Source organism: Branchiostoma lanceolatum, chromosome 13 (genome assembly GCF_035083965.1).
Source record: "Branchiostoma lanceolatum isolate klBraLanc5 chromosome 13, klBraLanc5.hap2, whole genome shotgun sequence".
Taxonomy (NCBI): Eukaryota; Metazoa; Chordata; class Leptocardii; order Amphioxiformes; family Branchiostomatidae; genus Branchiostoma; species Branchiostoma lanceolatum.
The window spans coordinates 7,894,170-7,913,144 of NC_089734.1; the positions used below are offsets into that span (position 1 = coordinate 7,894,170).

At 39.1% G+C, this 18,975-nt stretch overlaps 1 protein-coding gene across 11 annotated transcripts in view; it reads left to right on the top strand.

Moving 5' to 3' along the window:
• Positions 1–121: 121 nt before the first annotated feature.
• LOC136447201 (kinesin heavy chain-like) overlaps positions 122–18,975 on the top strand; it is a 37,396-nt gene continuing 18,542 nt past the window's right edge. For 4 of the 11 annotated variants that reach the window (XM_066445910.1, XM_066445905.1, XM_066445911.1 and 1 more), the window contains exons 1-9: positions 124–585; positions 14,413–14,500; positions 14,797–14,870; positions 15,582–15,686; positions 17,053–17,101; positions 17,611–17,666; positions 17,841–17,928; positions 18,366–18,490; positions 18,798–18,902. In XM_066445910.1, coding sequence (XP_066302007.1) covers positions 460–585; positions 14,413–14,500; positions 14,797–14,870; positions 15,582–15,686; positions 17,053–17,101; positions 17,611–17,666; positions 17,841–17,928; positions 18,366–18,490; positions 18,798–18,902 — 816 coding nt within the window. In that variant the 5' untranslated portion in view covers positions 124–459. Of the gene's footprint in view, positions 586–14,412; positions 14,501–14,796; positions 14,871–15,581; positions 15,687–16,031; positions 16,137–17,052; positions 17,102–17,171; positions 17,221–17,576; positions 17,667–17,840; positions 17,929–18,365; positions 18,491–18,797; positions 18,903–18,975 lie in introns of those variants that run through there. The other 7 variants (XM_066445909.1, XM_066445913.1, XM_066445914.1 and 4 more) reach the window with 5 other exon arrangements.

Genomic DNA, 18,975 nt, shown 5'->3' on the forward strand with positions numbered 1-18,975 from the left:
GTTATGATACCTCAAGGAAATCATAAAGTTTTCATAATAACTTTAAGATTTTTTTGGTGAAAAATTAATAATCTCGAGAAAAATCGCGTGACTTGTCCGGAGGATGATGTCATCTTTTCCGGCTCCACCCAGAATGCCTTGCGGGAGATAGGTAGAATGGCGGATCTGTAATTGAACGTTTTCTGCGACTTATTTTTCTACGGAGATTTTTGTCCTCCTGAATATATATATTCTTATTTTAGTAGGGTTATTTTGAAGATAAGAGACTGAAGACTACAGGATTGAAGTTTGAGAGAGTTTCGTCCTTCCCTGAAGAAATTCTGACAGACGGAAAACGCCGTGATGGCAGAGGACGGATTTTAGGCAGCGCCAGCCATGTTTGCAGTCAAGGTGTTTTGAGAAGGGAAACTGCGGACTTCGACCGGGAAAATTGGCTATTATTCGGGGACCTGAATCACGATGACGGACCCGTCAGAATGCAGCATCAAGGTGGTGTGCCGGTTTCGGCCCATGAACGCCGCGGAGACGGCGGCCGGCTCCAGACCCATCTCCAAATTCCCTGCTGACGACACAGTTAACATCCAGGTAAAATATTTTCATTGCTGCCGGTACACCAGTCACTTGACCCTCGGTTAAGACGATGGCACCGGAATCAAAACGATGCCAGTTCGTAAAACATATTATTCCGTGTTTTAGATTATTTCTTGTATGTGTACACAGACTAGTCAGGAATACTTGCTATGATTCAGTATGAATCGGGCGGATAGAAAGGTTGACCTTTGCCGGAAATCCAGCCAGATTGCCGGTGCCGGATTATGCCTTGCAATGACTTCATACGTGCCCCCCATTAGATTAGCATTTCTCATCGATTCCCGCAAACGATGTTTTCACCAAGGATATATCCAGAGAATGGAGAATTGTGGCACTTGTTCAAATTGATGTGCTTATTCTGCTGGCATAATCAAAATTTAATACTGCTGGGAGAGCCATACAATCCAATGCATGAGAAATCTGACGTTCTCCTCTGTCATACCAGGAGATCAATTATTGATTGTTTTTGTAGTCCACGATACAGGCCGGCATTTTGACTACTGTGTGCCTCACGTCATTCATTAAGACAAGGACAGTTTTGTCATTGTCCATGTGAATTTTGTCTAGATTCAGTAAGGATTGATGAAATTGGTCTGTAGACCCAGAAATACATGTATTGGTTGAACTGAAGTTAAGTGCATCAGAAGAATATGTGATTGGAGTCTTGGCATTGATATTACTCTATTATGCAGCTGACTACATCTAAGCAAGGGCATGTAAGGGGCATGATTTTGAAGTGAATAATGAAGATTTGTCGTCAGCCGGACCATCATCCAATAACGTACAGAGCAAGACAAGACTACCAACAATGCATGTAATGTGGATATTTTCAAAGCAAGCAGGTCTCCTTTGTGCTGTAGCTGTTGTGGTTCTGACTCTGAAAGGCTTTGTGGGGCTGAAGCCACCTATGTAGCCTGTTCCCTTTGTTGATCTATAGGGGTGATTTGCCTATAAAAAGGTAGTGAGGTCTGCTCTACCTATAACAAAGGAAGATGGCAATTCAATTAGTCCTCACAGTTTGCACACATGTGACAATGACTTCAATAGGTATTGTTCCAAATAGACCCGTGTGAAAGTAAAGAAGATTTGACACTTTTTTAATCAGTTGCAAACAAATAAGGCTAATCATTTGGGGGAGACCAGACAGGATCATGGGGTGTGGGAAATAGAAAACAAAACTTACTTCAAGGGTAAAAGAAATGCAGGTGACAAGAAGAAAGTTGATGGAAGCCAATGAAACAAATTTACACAACTAGCACAACAGAAGAAACTATTCGTCCAGAGAAGGGCACACCTCCACCAAGATCTCTCCTAAGCCCTTCATCAGATTAAAGGATTAAGAAGCAAACAGTCTGCCAGTTGCATTGCCAAAAGAAGAGTGTTTTGCCACCCAAGACATAGCAAAGATTGCTTTCTGTATTGTGTATGGTGCTTGTTGTTTATGGGTCCAGATAAACCCTATCCACACAGCCTAGCACTCCCCAAATTTGGACTGTTGTTGGCAATGGAAACTGCAAGAGAGAAAAGGCAGTGTGTTTATGGTCTAGTGTCTACTGACTTGACATGAACCTTTGCTGTTGGTATGATGAGAACGTCTGGGATGATTAAGTGTTACCATCTGCAGTAATGGAACAGAAATATTTAAAAACTAAGTTGTTTTCTTTACATCTCTGCTTGTAAAAGGATTGGATTTTACAGGGTGGAAGAAGGTAATGCAGATAAAGGAGGAAACAACGTTATTTTGATTGAGGTGCTTGAGCGTATCCCAGAGCAACAGTCAAAATTTCCCATGACCTTTAAACTGTGTCATGGGTCAACCTTTGGAGCATTTTATAACACTGGGCTTAGACAACATTGGTAACATCTTTTGATGGTAATATTATGTGCTTTCTTGCTTGTTTTGTAGTCAGAAAACTAATGAAAATAAGAAATTAAGAATACATTATATCTCTAATTCCCTTACATTACAAGACTGAAGAGCCCTGTATTTGATTATTCTTACCAAGTTGATAATGATATAAACAAGATATAATTGGTGAAACTGCAGTGAAACAAGATCTTTGTGTAACTGTACCACATTAGTTATGCACCAGTGACAGCTGACAAGTACTTTTTTCTGAGATGTACAGGTTTGTATTTGTTAGTACAGTAGAGCCAATATTCAGAGGTTCATTGCTCCCAACTCCTGTGGTGAATGTCAAGGGAGAACGAGTGGTGTTAATCTATTCCCAGTGCAGAATCCCTTCAGTAGAAGCTTTTGTCCCTTTGATGTCTTCATCCCTTCCTCTGGAGGTGAGGGAGACTGCATGCTATCTACCCATTGGGTGGCATGATGGATGCCTGGCTCAATCCTCCATGGAGAATTAGCACAGGCACAGAGACACTGGTTATAAAATATTCAGGTGTGGGTGGAGAGGCTGAAAGTGCAGACTGGCATATGTTTGCTCAGGTTGTCATAAAGCTAGGTTTATCTCTTGCAGGATCTGAATTGCCTCAGACTGTTTCAGTAAAAACATAAACCATGAAGAAGTAACACATTAAGCTTGCTGTTAAAGAAGTGATTGCAAGACTGAAACTTTTATGTCACAGTCAGAGTGATGGAGAAGAATCTGCTGACAATTTCCCATGCCTACTCCAAAAAGTGTAAAACCAACATAGTACTGTTTCTTGTACATATATCTGTGTCTTAATCTTAAGGTGCAACTCTGTATGTAGTCAAGAATTTTATTGCTGGTTTTACGTGTTATATGAAAATGTTCCTGACTTTCCTGCTTTTATGGGAAGCTCTGTTAAGGGTTCAACTTTGTACTGGTTGATTGCAGCTTAAGTCTACAGGGACAGGCCAGCCAGTCAGGACTGATCATGGTTTCTTGGCTGCATGCTATAGAACAAGCTGACTTTTTTTCTTGGTCATACCTTGTTGCTTGTAATAGTTGTCTGCAATCAGGCAAGTCAGGGCAATTTGTTGTCCCAGAAGAATCCTCAGTATCACCACTGGCACTGGGATAGAATGTCAAAAGGCACATGTTTGTTGTCCAACTGGCCTCAGGTGATACATTCTGTTTTAATGGCTTCACTCAAGGGAGGATAGAGTTTTGCCAAATGAAGTCAGATTTCTGGAAAGCAATGCTTAACAGGTGATTGATGTCTGTATCCAAAGATTAGTTTGGAAGCTTAAGAATGATAGTATGTTCAAGTTGTTACAAAAGAATGATTGGCAAAGAAGGATATATCATACTATCATAGTTTTTCCTTGCAATATGGCAATGAATGCATCATGTCACAGTCAAACACCTCTGTTTTGAAACACTTGTTACAGTGAACAGTTTCAGTCACTTCCATCTTTTACGTACAGGCAATATATGTGTAGATAGTTAGTCCAAATGAAGGAGAATGAGTCATGAAGATTAGAATGGGCCCTTTCATTACTACGCTTCAAATGGTAGGGTTTTGCAAGCCCTTAGAGACCACATAAATCTAACTGCTGTTCTAGGGTAAGGATTTTGCTTGTTAGCAGATCTACAAGAATACCATTTTGCATCTAACTGTATTTATTGAATGGAAATAAAAAGGCACATTACAATAAATCTGATCAATAGCAACTGATATTTTATTGCAAAAAGCATTCAATAGATCTAATCAAATGCTTATTTCTAACAAGAATCTGCAATAATTTCTGTTACTTATTGAAATTCTTGTTTAGTGGTGCTTTTACTGTACCTGTCTCAATAGCTATTTATTAGAACGGAGCAATTGTACAGTACATACAGTGTTATGAAGTAGACACTAGCTTTCTTTAGTTTGTTATATGTCAAGTAATCAAATGTGTACCAAACACATTTGGTTCATGTACATGTAATACTTGTTCAAAAGTTTTGTTGTGCATGCCTACCATATATCAATATATGTCTGTTTTATGTATTGAAATCATTTCAATATCCAATTTCTTTCTCTTTTTTTATTCCTGTACCTTTGCATGCCCGTAGCCAGGGGGGGTTCGGGGGGTTCGTCCGAACCCCCCCACAGGCTTGAAGGTCCACTTTTTTAGGCTTGAAGGTCCACTTTTTCAGGCTTGAAGGTCCACTTTTAAATGTTCAAGATTTTTTTCAAGGCGGACTTACTTGTATCACCAGCAACGCCACAGAAGCTAGAATGCTAGAAAAAACTTTGTCTCTGATTTTTCCTCTGAATTTCTCTCAAAAACACAGAAAATGCCCTTTCAGAAGGTTCAATTCTTAGAATTTGAAACGCGCGAAGGTCCACTTTTTAATGTACAAGGTTGTTTTTTTCTAGGCGGACTTATTTGTATCACACCAGCGGAGCTGGAATTCCTAGAAAAAACTGCTAACTTTGTCTCTGATTTCTCTATTTAAAACCCTCTCAAAAACACAGGAAATGCCATATCAGAAGGTTCAATTTTTAAAATTTTCCGGGGGGAAATACCCCCGGACCCCCCTAGAAAGCTCGCGCCTGCGGCACTCGTCTCGCGCCTACGGCGCTCGCTGGTCCCTCAAACATGAAAACGAACCCCCCCATTCAAAATCCTGGCTACGGGCATGCTTTGGCAGCCATGTTTCTGACACTGATCAGTGATCTAACCCATTCCAGGCAGTGCATGCTGCCTATAAACAAGGATCATCATGAAGTTTCATGATGTACTGGAGGAGCTGCTAGTTTGTAACAGATGGTTTGGGGTGTAATGATGTGTGTTGTCCCCCTATTTTGTGGGGAGGGCTATCCATGTAATGACAGCAGGATGCCAGATGAGAGAAAGATGTCAGTAAATTATAATGGTTAGTTGTCTAGTAAATCATCACCATCTCACTCAAAATGTGTTGTTTGTACATATCAGAGTCATCATTGCTATGAAAAACAGATAAAGAATTGAAAAAGGCTGTGGCACTCAGTCTTTTCAATTTGTTCATGCAAGCCACTCCTTTTACATGGATTTACAAATGTTCGGAAGATTGCCAAGGCAGGGGGCGTTTTGATTACATGACGTGATGTTTTATTCACTTTGGTGTCTGCTATGTACTTTGTATTCTGGGGGCTGACTGGCAAAACTCACTGGTTAACCTCCTTTATTTATGAACATGGTTTATTCAAGGTATTTGTCTCGCAAATATCTGCAGGAGGCATGCTTGTTGTTTGTAGGGGAACAGAGCATTTTGACCTCTGCAGAGGCTTGAAGTGCATGCTCATGTCAGTATCAGGGCTGTCTCCAAGGCCTGCCCCTGCATGTAGACCAGTTGCATCTTAGGACAAAAATTTTCTTGTTGGGACAGAAAAATTTTACCCCGTCCATCAAAAAACGGTGTCAACCTCATGAGTCATGACATGAAATTGATGAGAATATATTTTTGTAAGCTTTAGAATTTTTTACAGAGTTTACAACAAACACAGCCTTCCAAACAGTGAGTGGGACAGAAAAGAAATGAAGGCTGGAGGTAGCCCTACTCGGTATAGATGTAGTGAATAATTGAAGGAAAAGGTTTAAAATGCAGTTGAATAAAAGCAGAGAGCAGTCATCTATTCTAATTTTTGTTCCGCTTTATCAAATCCAGGTATGTTTCTTCTGTTATTAATGACTGGAATCAAGGTATCAATATCCATACCCATTTACCTATTTGTCATGAGTGACTTCAAGTGATCATTTCAATGTATGAGAGTAGAGGAATGCTGTCACTGGAATGTGATAAATTATTTTAACATATAGGTACCATCTGCCTCTCCCAGGTACAAATGAATGGGATATCCCTAGAGGCCAGAAACCAATGGATATAAAGGATGGCTTTCAATGACAATCACTGGTAGAAGCTCAGGTGCTCCATTTTACTTTAGCGACTGGAGGCTTCCAAAGAAGTAAGGAAAGGGGGGGGGACCTTTTATGGTGTGTTTTACACTGTATATATTATACATGTACATTTTGTGTATATGTACATGTATACTGTATAGCCAGAATAAACACAAACTTTGTCAGACGTAACATAAAATGACACTAGTGTCGGTGGGGAGGAAAGTATTTGCAGCAACAACAAAATGTTGGGGAATAATTTTTAATGAAAATATGGTAATTCAGCAATCTTTGTACTTAGTCTACCATTGGAAAGATACCAATATGATATATTGTTTGAACTTTCTTACTCAGTTACTGACCCATGAAAAACGGCAAAAATTTATTGTCCTAGCTCCTACAGTGTATGCATATAATCCAGACAATTTCCCAGTCAAATCAGCTATGTTACAGTCTGTGCATTTTTCACCCTGGTAAAAGTAATACAGGACCCTTTAATTTTGTTCCTGATAATGACCCAGACTTCTCATACGTCACAGTAACAGTTGGCAACCAGCCTGACATTGTTACGACAGCAATTTACATACAACTCATGCCCCATTTGCTTGACCTGGTAGTTTATAGCCTATATGCGAGAACACGAGTCACATTTCATGGAAATTTGTTACTTACCGAGTCAGCAATTGCCTGACCCTCTATTGGCTGCAATTTAGCTTGTACCTGCATACTGATTGTTGTACATTTAGTCTTTTGCATACCTAAATTCTTGATATATGCGAGCATGTATGAATTTGACAATATTTGAAGACAGATGAAAACTGAACACCTTGGAATTTTGTTTATTTGGAATAGAAGTCCTAAAGTAACTGATACTGTTTCCCTCTCGGTCCATGTTTGTTTGTTGAGAGAGCACCAGTACGTCAGTAGACTTTGTATGAAGGTAGCAAAGGTCAGCCTTGTGTAGACCACCTTCAGAGAAATTTTCTGTCCAAGCTTAGTCCCTTTTTGCATTAAAGGATGAGGCGAATAGAACTATATAATGCTTGTCTTTGTTTACAGACAATTCAATTCTAGCCACTGGATAAGACAAAGATTACTTCCGGATGTTTGGAATGACATCTATCACTCTTCTTCAGCGTCACTAAAATAACCTGGCAGAACTAGTAATACTGAAGAAGAGAGATAAATGCCACTAAAAATGTCCGGAAGTCCAAATCTTATCTAGTTGTAAAGATTGAATTGTCTGTAAATATTCCCTGAATGTCAAATTTCCAACAATGAATTATGCTCATCAAACTGTATGTGCTGAAACAAAACATTCTGTTGAACATTACATAGATTATATGTGACATATGTCAGAAATTGGTGGCAGCTAGATGATTTCTTGGTTGAACAGTATTATTATCTGATGTTTCAAAGCAATTACCACTTCTTTGCCCCAAGGGAAAACGTCTTCTAATGTAACTCCTTGTGGAATTCCCAATTTTGGGTATAGGATTTCATCGGTCAGGAGCAAAGAAAGTGTGTCTGCTAGATTTAAGAAAGTTCCATGCTGGTTTGTCCTGAGGTTAATTTACAAAATAGGCCATAGGTTAAAGGACCCCACAGGTCCCTGCACAGGTCAGTGCATAAAGTAGTGGTCCTGTGGCCAGAATAACTACCTTGTCAGGGAAGCCAGGAGAACAATAGATCAAAGTACACTACATAAACAGGGCCCATATACTGTGTATCGATTTTAAATGTAATTGACTGAAATTCAACTGTATACAGGTAAAGACAGCTGCTGTTCATTTGATACCCCATCCACAGAATCAGCCACAACAGTTCCAGTTGTTTCCTATTGGTTACATTCAACATTTAAATTTTGTGAATGTGTAATGTAGACATGTAATTTGTGACTGTTTAAGACTGAATGGCATTGTGTTTTCATTGATAGCATATGCATACAAATGTACTTTTGTTTGACTTCGCCCCTTAATTAGGAGACAATACACAATAGAGATATATTGCTATTTCTCTCTACCATATCATTACTGCATTATATGATGTCTGAATAGTATTATACGTAATCCATACTTTAACCTCTGGATAGAAATTATCCTATCTATTATTTAAAAGTTGTATGTGCATGGTCGATAACACAGTCGGGTCAGTTACTGCTAGAAGAAGGGTGGGGCTTTAAAATCTGGTTTGAATTTGTTTTTTTAACAACTCATAGCTGTTTCACCATAGTCTACCATTGTAATCTCATCTAATTATGGATTACTTATTAACGCCTCTGTGTTTTGGGCAGGGTAATGCATGAAACAATGATTTGTTTCCACCTGTGTTTTAATTACAGTAGATTTTTCATAGTTGATGAGAGATATCTTCCTGAAGGTGACACCTTCTGTGAAATGATAGTGCGTACAGTACAAAACTACCGTACACAAGCCTGCAATTTTGACAGTTTAGCAGGTAGGCGTAATGTTTGTCCAGGTATGACGTCACCCGACCACCTCCAGTAGCAGACAGGTGGGCAAAGGGTGTTATAGAAACTGTTAATTGACACTTTATCTTACTGCTTAGACCATACATTTTACATGAGTTTTGACAGTTATTGAAGTACTATGATGAAAGTAACAAATGTACCTTTTTCAGTCTTTGAAAAATGTCTGATTTTTAAATCCAAATGACCATGATTATTTTTGCAGTTATACAAGAATGATTTCTAGATTTGTTGTTTGGAAATGTTTCAAGCGAATATTCAACACCTACAATGGACTTGTATTGCCCTTGAGCAATGTCAATTAGGAAAAGAGTATGGAGGAAAATCAATTTTAAATTGTATGTTAGTCATTTCAGTGGATTGCAAGCTTTGCTATGTATGTATGCTGAATCTAGCCCTGATGATTTGGAGGTGGCAGAATGTAGAGAGGTTGATGGTCCCAGTAGGCGGTGACGTCAATGGGAGCACTGCGTGGCTCACGCAGACATCACGCAAGTGGCATGCTGGCAGAAACACATTAGCAACAATCTATCAAAGGTCTGGATTAACATATCCAGAAACAATATTATATTCTAGTCTGGTCTGGTCTGATTCACTGGCTTCCTATATGTATTCCTTGTAGCATTTTCCCCGATTGTTCTTCTGGTAGAAAGCCAATTGGGCAGCGACGTGCAAAATTATGCAAATATACTGTACTTGCTACCACGGTATTTAAAATGATTGCTGTCGCCATGGATCTTATGTAAGAATTCAGTATAGAGACTACAAGGGAATTCCAAGACTGAATCTAGAGCCAGCAGCTATCTCATAATCATAAACCATAATACATTTTGTACATCACCAGACACATTCTACGGTTATCATCAAATCAGAATCAACTGAGACGTTATCTGCTTGAAGTTGCTTTCCCTGAATATGTGATGCCCCTGGCTAGAAAGGGACAGGTTTTGATCAGGCGTCACTCTCAAAGATGAATGAATAACATAGTTAGTCAAATCATCTTGGGTATCAATATCCAAGCCAGTCAAAATCTCTCTCTCCTCGCCATGATGCGAATGTCAGGCTGATTAGCATGTCAGTCAACAATTCGCACCAGAGGGTCCCTCACAACTGTCAGCTGCAGAGCGCCTTTTCAGTGCCAGAAATTCTTCTTTGATATCGCTTCAATGTGATGGTTGGAGGAATGACATGGTGATCTCAGGCACACTTTTGTAACAGTTGTGTTTTGGTAGTCAGTAGTAATTCTGTAACAGAAAAGTGAGCAGCCTTCACCCCAGACTTATATACTATACATGTAGTTTGAAATGACTCTCAGGAAATGGTTGCAAGTTATCAGAGATTCCCAATGGACAGAAAGTATTTACAAAATGCACAGAAGTTAAAGACCAGAACACCAATCTTTCAGGCTGTACTGTGATATGTAACAAATTAGCAGCCTAAGGTATTGAAAGGACTAGAGATCAACGGGTACAGTATAACAATGCAGCCAGATGTATATTTAGCATCTGCAGTTGCACCTGTTACCAAGTGCTTATGTATCAACATTTGGGTGGTGACCTCATGACCTTGCATATCAATCATAATGGTAATTTTGAAGAAAAAAAAACAATACAAGGTTGACATGTTTGACAAACTAGGACAGTTGCTTTTATTGGAATCAGCCATGCCATGGTTATAACACTTCTGATTTGTGCTTTGTGATAGCTCTTTAGCTTTCCATTGTCTTTCCACAAAAAAAAATCTATTTGCTTTGCTACTACGGTAAAGGTAGACTGATTGTTGCATAAAGTATTTTAGGTCACCAGTTGATTGATTAGGGGTTTTGATCATTTGATAAATGCAGCAAAGGTTGATAGTATAAGTTAAACTTTGAAATTGAATTTTCTTTGCTACATTTGACTTGAAGAGTTGTTACTTGTAAGAAAGTATGTATGACTATGAATCATCATGATCTGAAGACGTACAGTATTTTGCATAAGTTTGAGTTGAGAAATCAAAAAGAAAGTAACGTCGCAATAAGTGCAGCAAGCTCTACCATCGTTTAGCACAGCTAGGTTAATCAATTGTACGGTAAACTACCTGTATAGTATGGTAAAATAAAGGCTGCCAGTACAATGGTACCCTTGTACCTACATAGCTAATACCGTTTCTGTACCAGAGGACTTTTGTGATGTCAAAGTCCATTAGCAGACGGTCACATGACTGTGCCAGACAGGATGTAGCAGTTTGTGTATGTGCAGCTTCTACTTAACCTTCTCCCTACTGACATGTCACTGCATCAAACACATTTGGTGAATAAATAGGCCCTTAGCATGAAAAAGGTTACTGTATCCTACTAAAGCACCTAAAATATGAATGTCAGAGGATATTCTAAGTAAGTATCTTTATTTTGATTTATATGGAGATTCTGTTGGATAATAGGGGCTGTATGACTGCTGCTTTTATGTCTTTGGATCTTTAGTAGCCATTAATATTTGATGATAGAATCTCAGAGTCCTGCCCTTGTACAGCAGCTTAATCAACGTGTTTTGACCTATTGGAACAAAATATAAGATTTGTTCTGTATTGAAAATATATGTGCAAGTTCACACGCAGACTGAATAATTTCCAATGTGTCCTTTCCAGTTATGCCATTACAGTGGCGGTGCTCGTTTTCTACTCAATAAGAAAGCACCATAAATGGTAATCTCAGTGCCACCGTTACCATGTCTCATGACTCATTTTGTTTTAACTCCTAATAGTCCCACTCCATCACAGGCTGTGTGTCCAGAATATTAAACGCAGCCATGTAAAATACCAATCCACGGTAATTTGTAGTTGCCCTATCAAAGGCTTCAGTGATAGAACGCTGCTTTGACCTCAGGTTGCAGATAAAGTGTCCTTGGTAGAATCCATCCCAGTGATCCATGTTACTGACCATCAAGTCCAATCAAACTAATAGTAACTTATTTGGTCTTTTGAAATTCATGATGATAAATATTACCAACTCACAAGTCAATGGCATTTCATGCAGTTTTCACAAATTTCCAAGAAAATGGAAATGTTGTCTGGCTTTTTGAGGGCTGTTTAATTCCAAAGACATTTGCTTGAATTGAGACACTGCCACATGAAAGAAAGTCATTAACTTTTACAAAGGATACTCAGGTACATTCTGTCTCAGGGATCACAGGAAAGCTGGCAATGCGCATCAAGCAACACAGCTACCATCATCAGTATTCACATCACTTTCACCTTCCATCTTTGGCTCTTGTAGGTCTTTGAAGACTTGGAATGGCAGAATGCACATGCACATGTACAAATTCCACATGCATGTTACAGGTCATGCCAGGCATTCTAATTAGTCATTTGACTTGCCCAAGGGTGTTGCACTGAAATTTCAATTAACAAATGTTTCCCTCAGAGTTGATAATGATATGAATTGTATTAACTGATGTGACGGAACTTTCATCCAGAAAATATGTCTTAGTTATTACACTTTATGTAAAGGCAACCCTGTGAGCATACAGATTTTGAATATCAATGTGTTTTAATTTCAATCAGTAGAAAAGTATCCTTTGAGTGTCCAAATGTCAAAAATAAATCAGAAAAGGATTGAAGAAACAAAATCATTAGTTGTTTGTTATTGTGAACAACTTTCAATAAACAGAGAGCCATTTTGTCTAAGAAATATTGTCATATGTCAATCGAACTGCAAAGTGTAACAGGTCAGTATCAGCTCAGTGCCAATGCATACACTGCACAGTCCTTCCCTGTTGTCTTAGACTCCTATGCCACTGGGCGCTAACAAGAGAAGTGTTTTCCACATTCCACAACAGCTTAGCAAACCTGGGGCTGTCATCAGCCCAACATGCCCAGCCAGGTCACCCTCAGGTCAACATTTACAGCCTGGACTTCTCCTCAGGTTTCTCCCAACAGTCCACATTTAGATTAGATGATGTCAGAATTGGGCCACCAACACACAGGCCACAGCACCTGCTACTGTAGGGCTAGGAGACAGAAGGACCTGACTTTTAAGTTTAGATAGGAGATAGCCTGTTTTTTGTGGTGGGAAGGGGGTGCCTGGGTACCATCCTCTTTAGTAACCGCTGGCTAAATCTTTTCATCACCAACACACAGCACCCGCTACTGTAGGAGATGGAATGACCTACCTTTAAAGTTTAGATAGGAGACAGTTTGTTTTTATACAGTCTGTTGGTCCATCACAACAAGGACCTTGTACCAACAGGTAGTTAATAAATGTCAGTACAGGGAAAGAACCAAAGAATGTTTTAAGATAGAATGTCATGGCCATTGTTTTCTGTCCGTCTTTCACATTGTTGATTATTGTAAGGTCATGTTGGACCTCAAAAGGAAAAGAACAGTATCAATAGAACATGATGGATATTGTTGCTGTTCACCTGTGCTCCTGTTTATTCTGGACAAAAGGTAGAATTTAAACATTGCTCAGTCTGTTTTCCTTGGATCAGGTGCTATGTATACAAATTGCAACGTTTATGTTCCTACTGTTGAACTTGTAAGAGAACGCACGTCTTTGCATGAAGATAATGCAACCATGGTATTGTGAATGTGATCTATCGTCAACATTACCTTTCCATGCTACTGTACTGGTAGGCAAGTACATTTTGCCAATGGCTTTCTGCACCTGAAAAATATCATAACATGGGGTACAATTGTCTGGTCTAACAATTAAGAATCTCTGCTACAGTCTTGCCTCTGGGGAGGATCATGAGCATGCTACAAACAATGCCCCCTTTCTGCCCTTAATAGCTGTCACATGTGGTAGCCAGAAAGGGATCTCCACTGTGAAATTGCTGCAACAGATACCCTTTCTACAGCTTACAGGGGTGCATGATTACTGTTAAATAGACTACCCTAGCCCACAACAAGCTTATTGTATAAAGGCATTTTCCTGCAGTCTTTCCCAGTGGGGGCATGATTTAAAGTCCGTAATCCTCCCAGAAATGTCACAGCAATTTAGGGACTTACCTTATTGTCTGCTTGGTAGGAAGGGATCATAAGACCAGGTATTGTTTATTGTAGGGCAGGCCTGTAAGTGAAAAGAAAGAAACTGAAAGAAGGGCTGATGTATTTCTGATTGAAGAAAGGAATGGAAAATTTGTTCTACCTGTGTACGTGGAGGTAAAAGAAGAGGGTAGATACCTTTGTCAGAGTTAAATTTTTGATGCGTATGCAAAGAATTGCAAAGACATAGAATTTTATGATGTATATCTTTACGACTCTCTGAAAGTGTTTAAATTTTGATTACATGTTTAAAATCATGTGTTTCCTCCAGCTTGTAAGGAACTCTGCCTTCTTTGCCTAAGCAAGTGTACTAGTATTTAAGATGCTGATCATATTTTCCTCGCTATGATGCATTGTTTATTGTGTAACACTTGTCTTCATAAACTTTCTTGTATTCTGCTAGAAAATCAGCAAAGGTTAACCTTACCCCCAGGCCCTGTAGTTGTCTAGGTTTGGATTGTTTTAAACTTGACTGTGATGAGTTTGTTGAACTTAATTGTCATTTGTTGCATTGCAGGGCAAAGTATTCACCTTTGACAGAGTATTCAAGCCAACAACAACACAAGAACAAGTCTACAACCTCGCCGCCAAAGCTATCGTCAAAGGTCTGTTAAAATTACCATAGCATCATTTTGTATGTTCACAGTCGTTTGAAAGATATAGAATAGTTGTAGTTGTATTGTAATCTTGACGATTCTGTGACATGAAAGCCCAAAAACCTGCATGTCACTAGAACAACAGTATCCTGCATGTTACCTATGTGACTTTGTGGATTCTTTTTAGTCAGGGATATCAAAACCAGAACATGCAAAACATTTTGTGCAAGTCAAGACGACATATTTGTTCTCTTCTTTTCTTGCAGTGTTTTTCACACTATTTTGTCTTCATGTTTTCCATGTAGATGTACTGGATGGCTACAATGGAACAATATTCGCATATGGACAGACGTCCAGTGGGAAAACACATACAATGGAGGTAAGGGATATAGAGTTTATAAACTCTTTTCCATGTCAAGCTTACAGCAAACAAAGCATTTGCAGCACTGCTTGACAGGATTGAAATCAAAGAGAAGTTCAATAATAGATAACAGAATAAACCTTAGAAGACAGAAGCCTCGTAAAGGATTGCTTGGTAGCTTACTTAGCCTTAAATGAGGCATCAAGGAAATACATCTTCATTTGTGATGCCCATTAAGTGCCTTAAGAGGATTAAAGAAGGAAAGGTTTAGAAGTAGCCAGGCATAATGGCCACATTAATTGTGAGGCTGATCTAGATGAAGTGATGGGAAATCAGTAACTGATGAAGTACAGAGTAAAATTTGGATGGCCAGAGGGTTGTACCAGGATAATCAGAAGAGTTGCAGGAGGCAGGTTTGTGAAATACCAAAATTGTGTTTCTTATTGCTGACTTCTGTCACAATTATTTTTCCTGGCACAGCCCTAAATTGATACAGATACAGGTATTAATCTTACTAACAGCAAAAAAGGTTTTGTCAAAAGTAATAAAATGATAAATTTTCATAACTAATTGCTATTTCTCCATACATATGTACTTGAAAAAACAAGGTAGTTAACCAGTGAACACATCGATTTGGGCTTGTGTAAGATGAAGACTGTAAGAATCAGTTGAGTCCAAGCTATACTCTGTACTTGTATGTGACTGTACTGACCCCCATGTACGTTCCAGGGAGTACTACATGACTTTTCACAGCGGGGCATCATACCACGTATTGTGGACGACATCTTCAACCATATCTACAGTATGGACGAAAACCTTGAGTTCCATATAAAGGCAAGTGGTAAACAAGAAACAAGACTGAAGCAGTGTCTTCCACAGCTTAGAAAACAGCATGGTGAACATCATTTCCCTCCCCCTGACCAATTTTTTTTCAGTCCCCATGGCTATATGTTTGTCTCCATGCAGATTTTTTTTAGACATGTTCAAACCCATGTTCTTTGGTCTAGTTTCACACAAATTAGACTCTCTGTTGTTTCAGCCCCTTATTTTTTTTAGTTGAGATTACAAAGAGTTTTCCCCGTACATGTATCTCACCATGCTGTCGAAAAGGCTTGTGGAAGACACTGCATGCTGTCGGTAAGACTCTAACCACGGAGCTATCTACGCTTCCCTTCGCAGGGCGTTCTCCACGATCCCATCCAGCGTGGCATCATCCCTCGCATCGTTGACGATATTTTCAACCATATCTACAGTATGGATGAAAACCTTGAGTTCCATATCAAGGTAGGTGGTTCGGGTTGGTAACTGTCGCCTTTCTCACAGCTGGAGTGTCCCTGTCCTGGCTCGACACTGCAAGCATGGAAGCAGATCATTCACAAGCACACAGAACCTTAGTCATTTGACTTGTAAGGACTATGCCAGGAAAGAAAAAGTATAGTCACTATTATAGCAGTTCAAATGAAACGGTTCAACATGTCTAGATGTACGTACAAAAGTTTCGTAAAAAAACAAAAGAAGTATCTGCTTGCACCTACCCATTTTTATTTTGTTTCTTCTGGCACAGTCCTTAGTTTATGTATGTTGTTTTCAAAACATTGATGCTATTTCTTAATTTTTTTTAAGGTAGATTATTTCCTGTGCGTCTTCTCCATTGAGCCATGCCTATTTTGTGTGACGACCTCCTTATTCATCTTGATATGTTGTTCTAGTACATTTGTATACCCTTACGTTTGCACCACTGAATGTGTTGGAATACATTGGATTGCCTTTTTGCAGTGTATTATTGTGCATGGTATCCATTACATTTTGCTTTTATTTTCATTCGTTGTTACTTTTGTGTTATTTGTCAGATTACATGGTGTGGTACGTGTGAACTTAATGTGTGTTTTTGTCATGCTAGAAATCCATGCCAATAATCCTATTCATCCCAACTACTGATGATCTTCTATCAGCAGCTTGGCTGAAAAGGGTTAATGGGTACTTCCTAGTTCTGTCACAGATCTTAAAGAACAAGGTGTTAGATAATGCAGCTTGCTGCAAAAATGTATGCACTAAATACAAAGAAATATCATGAAAGGAACTGTGTACATGTTCAAAAACAGTGTGCATGCTGTACATGTACGTCCATGAATGTGATATACCGGTAAATACTGTTTGGCTTGTTCATGCGACTGAACTTCTAATTCATCTCTCCCAAAAGGTGACATATGTTGAGGTTTACATGGACAAAATTAGAGACCTTCTGGATGGTAAGTGTTGCAGTTATTGTTAGTGGTGGGGGCTGACTTCTTTCTTCTCTCTGTTTCCTCCTCACTACAGGTTTCTTATTTTGAAATTTACATGGACAAAATTAGGGATCTCCTTGATGGTATGTTTGTCCCGGTTCTTCTCTTACTGATTGCTGTGCCTCTTTAACCTTCTCCCTGCTGCCTAACCCTGTAACCATTAGAAAGTTGGTGCCAAAATGCTACTTTAACAGGGAGAAGGTTAAGTGTAACGATAAACATGTAGCTCTGAGAGTGAGAGTAGACTAGTATCTAAAGGCTGTAGATGGATGCAATTGCTGTGAGTGTGCAATAGGCATAGAGCAATGGCATAATGTACAATGCATGCATTGCCTGTTTAGAGAACATGAAGTTATGTCGCATTGTCCACAGCACTGTGTGATCAAGGTATTTGCAGTAGTTATAGTTTAGTACAGTGCTGAGTCATATTCCTGTTTGTACAATGACTGATAAAATGTTCAACTTCCTTCCAGTACAAAAGACTAACCTGTCGGTACATGAAGACAAGAACAGGGTTCCCTACGTCAAGGTAAGATTGTTTACCATTTGTTGCAACAATTAATTACATACAAAGATATCTCAAACATGCCTGATAAACTGGTTAAGACAAAAATATTTGCAAGAAGGCAATGTCTTACTTATGTATATTGAGCCAGCTCCGAGTTTTTTGAGAAAGGTTGTCTGAACATGTGGATTTTTTCAGGGTGCAACCGAGCGGTTTGTGTCAAGTCCAGAGGAGGTGATGGACACAATAGATGAAGGCAAAAGCAACAGACACGTGGCTGTAACAAGTGAGTTCAGCCTTCTTTTCACGACTTATCTTCTGTACATGATTCTGGAGATACTTGAAGTTCAAACTTCAAATTTTAAAATCAGCATAGCAGCACATGGTACTCAATGTAGACAGTACTGAATCGCTTTGATTTTTTCAGAATTGATTAATCAAAAGCAAAACAGCATTGCATCAATGACCAAAACTGACCAAGACTTATATGAAATCCACGGAATTAAAAAGTTGTTGTACTGTTTACCGTAAAGATAGATTAGAAATATCTGAATGCGTTTTCAAGACGATTGCTTGAAGTCCTAATTCAAGTCAAACTATTGGATAAATGTAACAAAGTGAGTTGACAATCATGCAATTACCCATTTAAAACTCCTAACCAACCATTGGAATATTGACATATGACATCTACCTGTAATGGCTGACTCTGTGTTCCCCACCCAGACATGAACGAGCACAGCTCCCGCAGCCACAGTATCTTCCTCATCCATGTCAAGCAGGAGAATCTGGAGACAGAGAAGAAGCTGCATGGGAAACTCTATCTGGTCGACTTGGCTGGCAGTGAAAAGGTCGGGATCTTCTGTTGAGACTTCATCAGTTCCTGAATGGCAGCACAGAGTCTCTTTTAAACTGCTTAGTGCTGCAGTAATGGAATAGAATCTCAAACTGAATGTGAATTATATGAGGACGGAAAAAAGAGGATATATGAAGGGCCAAAACTGGAAATTTAAAATTGGTACCATTTAAGTTCTCTGTTTACAAATTCCATTGCTGTGAATTCAAACCGAGTACTTTCCACTCAACAGTTGAATATAGATTAATAAATATTCTCTTAAGACTAGTACTGATACATTTCCTTTAATACCACTTCTGTAGGTGAGCAAGACTGGTGCTGAGGGCACTGTGCTGGATGAAGCCAAGAACATCAACAAATCTTTGTCTGCCCTGGGAAATGTTGTCTCTGCATTAGCTGAAGGAAAGGTAATATCATCCCTATTATTACATTGCTTTTCTATAGTTTTCAGTGGAAAACCTTGCAAAAACTGAAATGTAT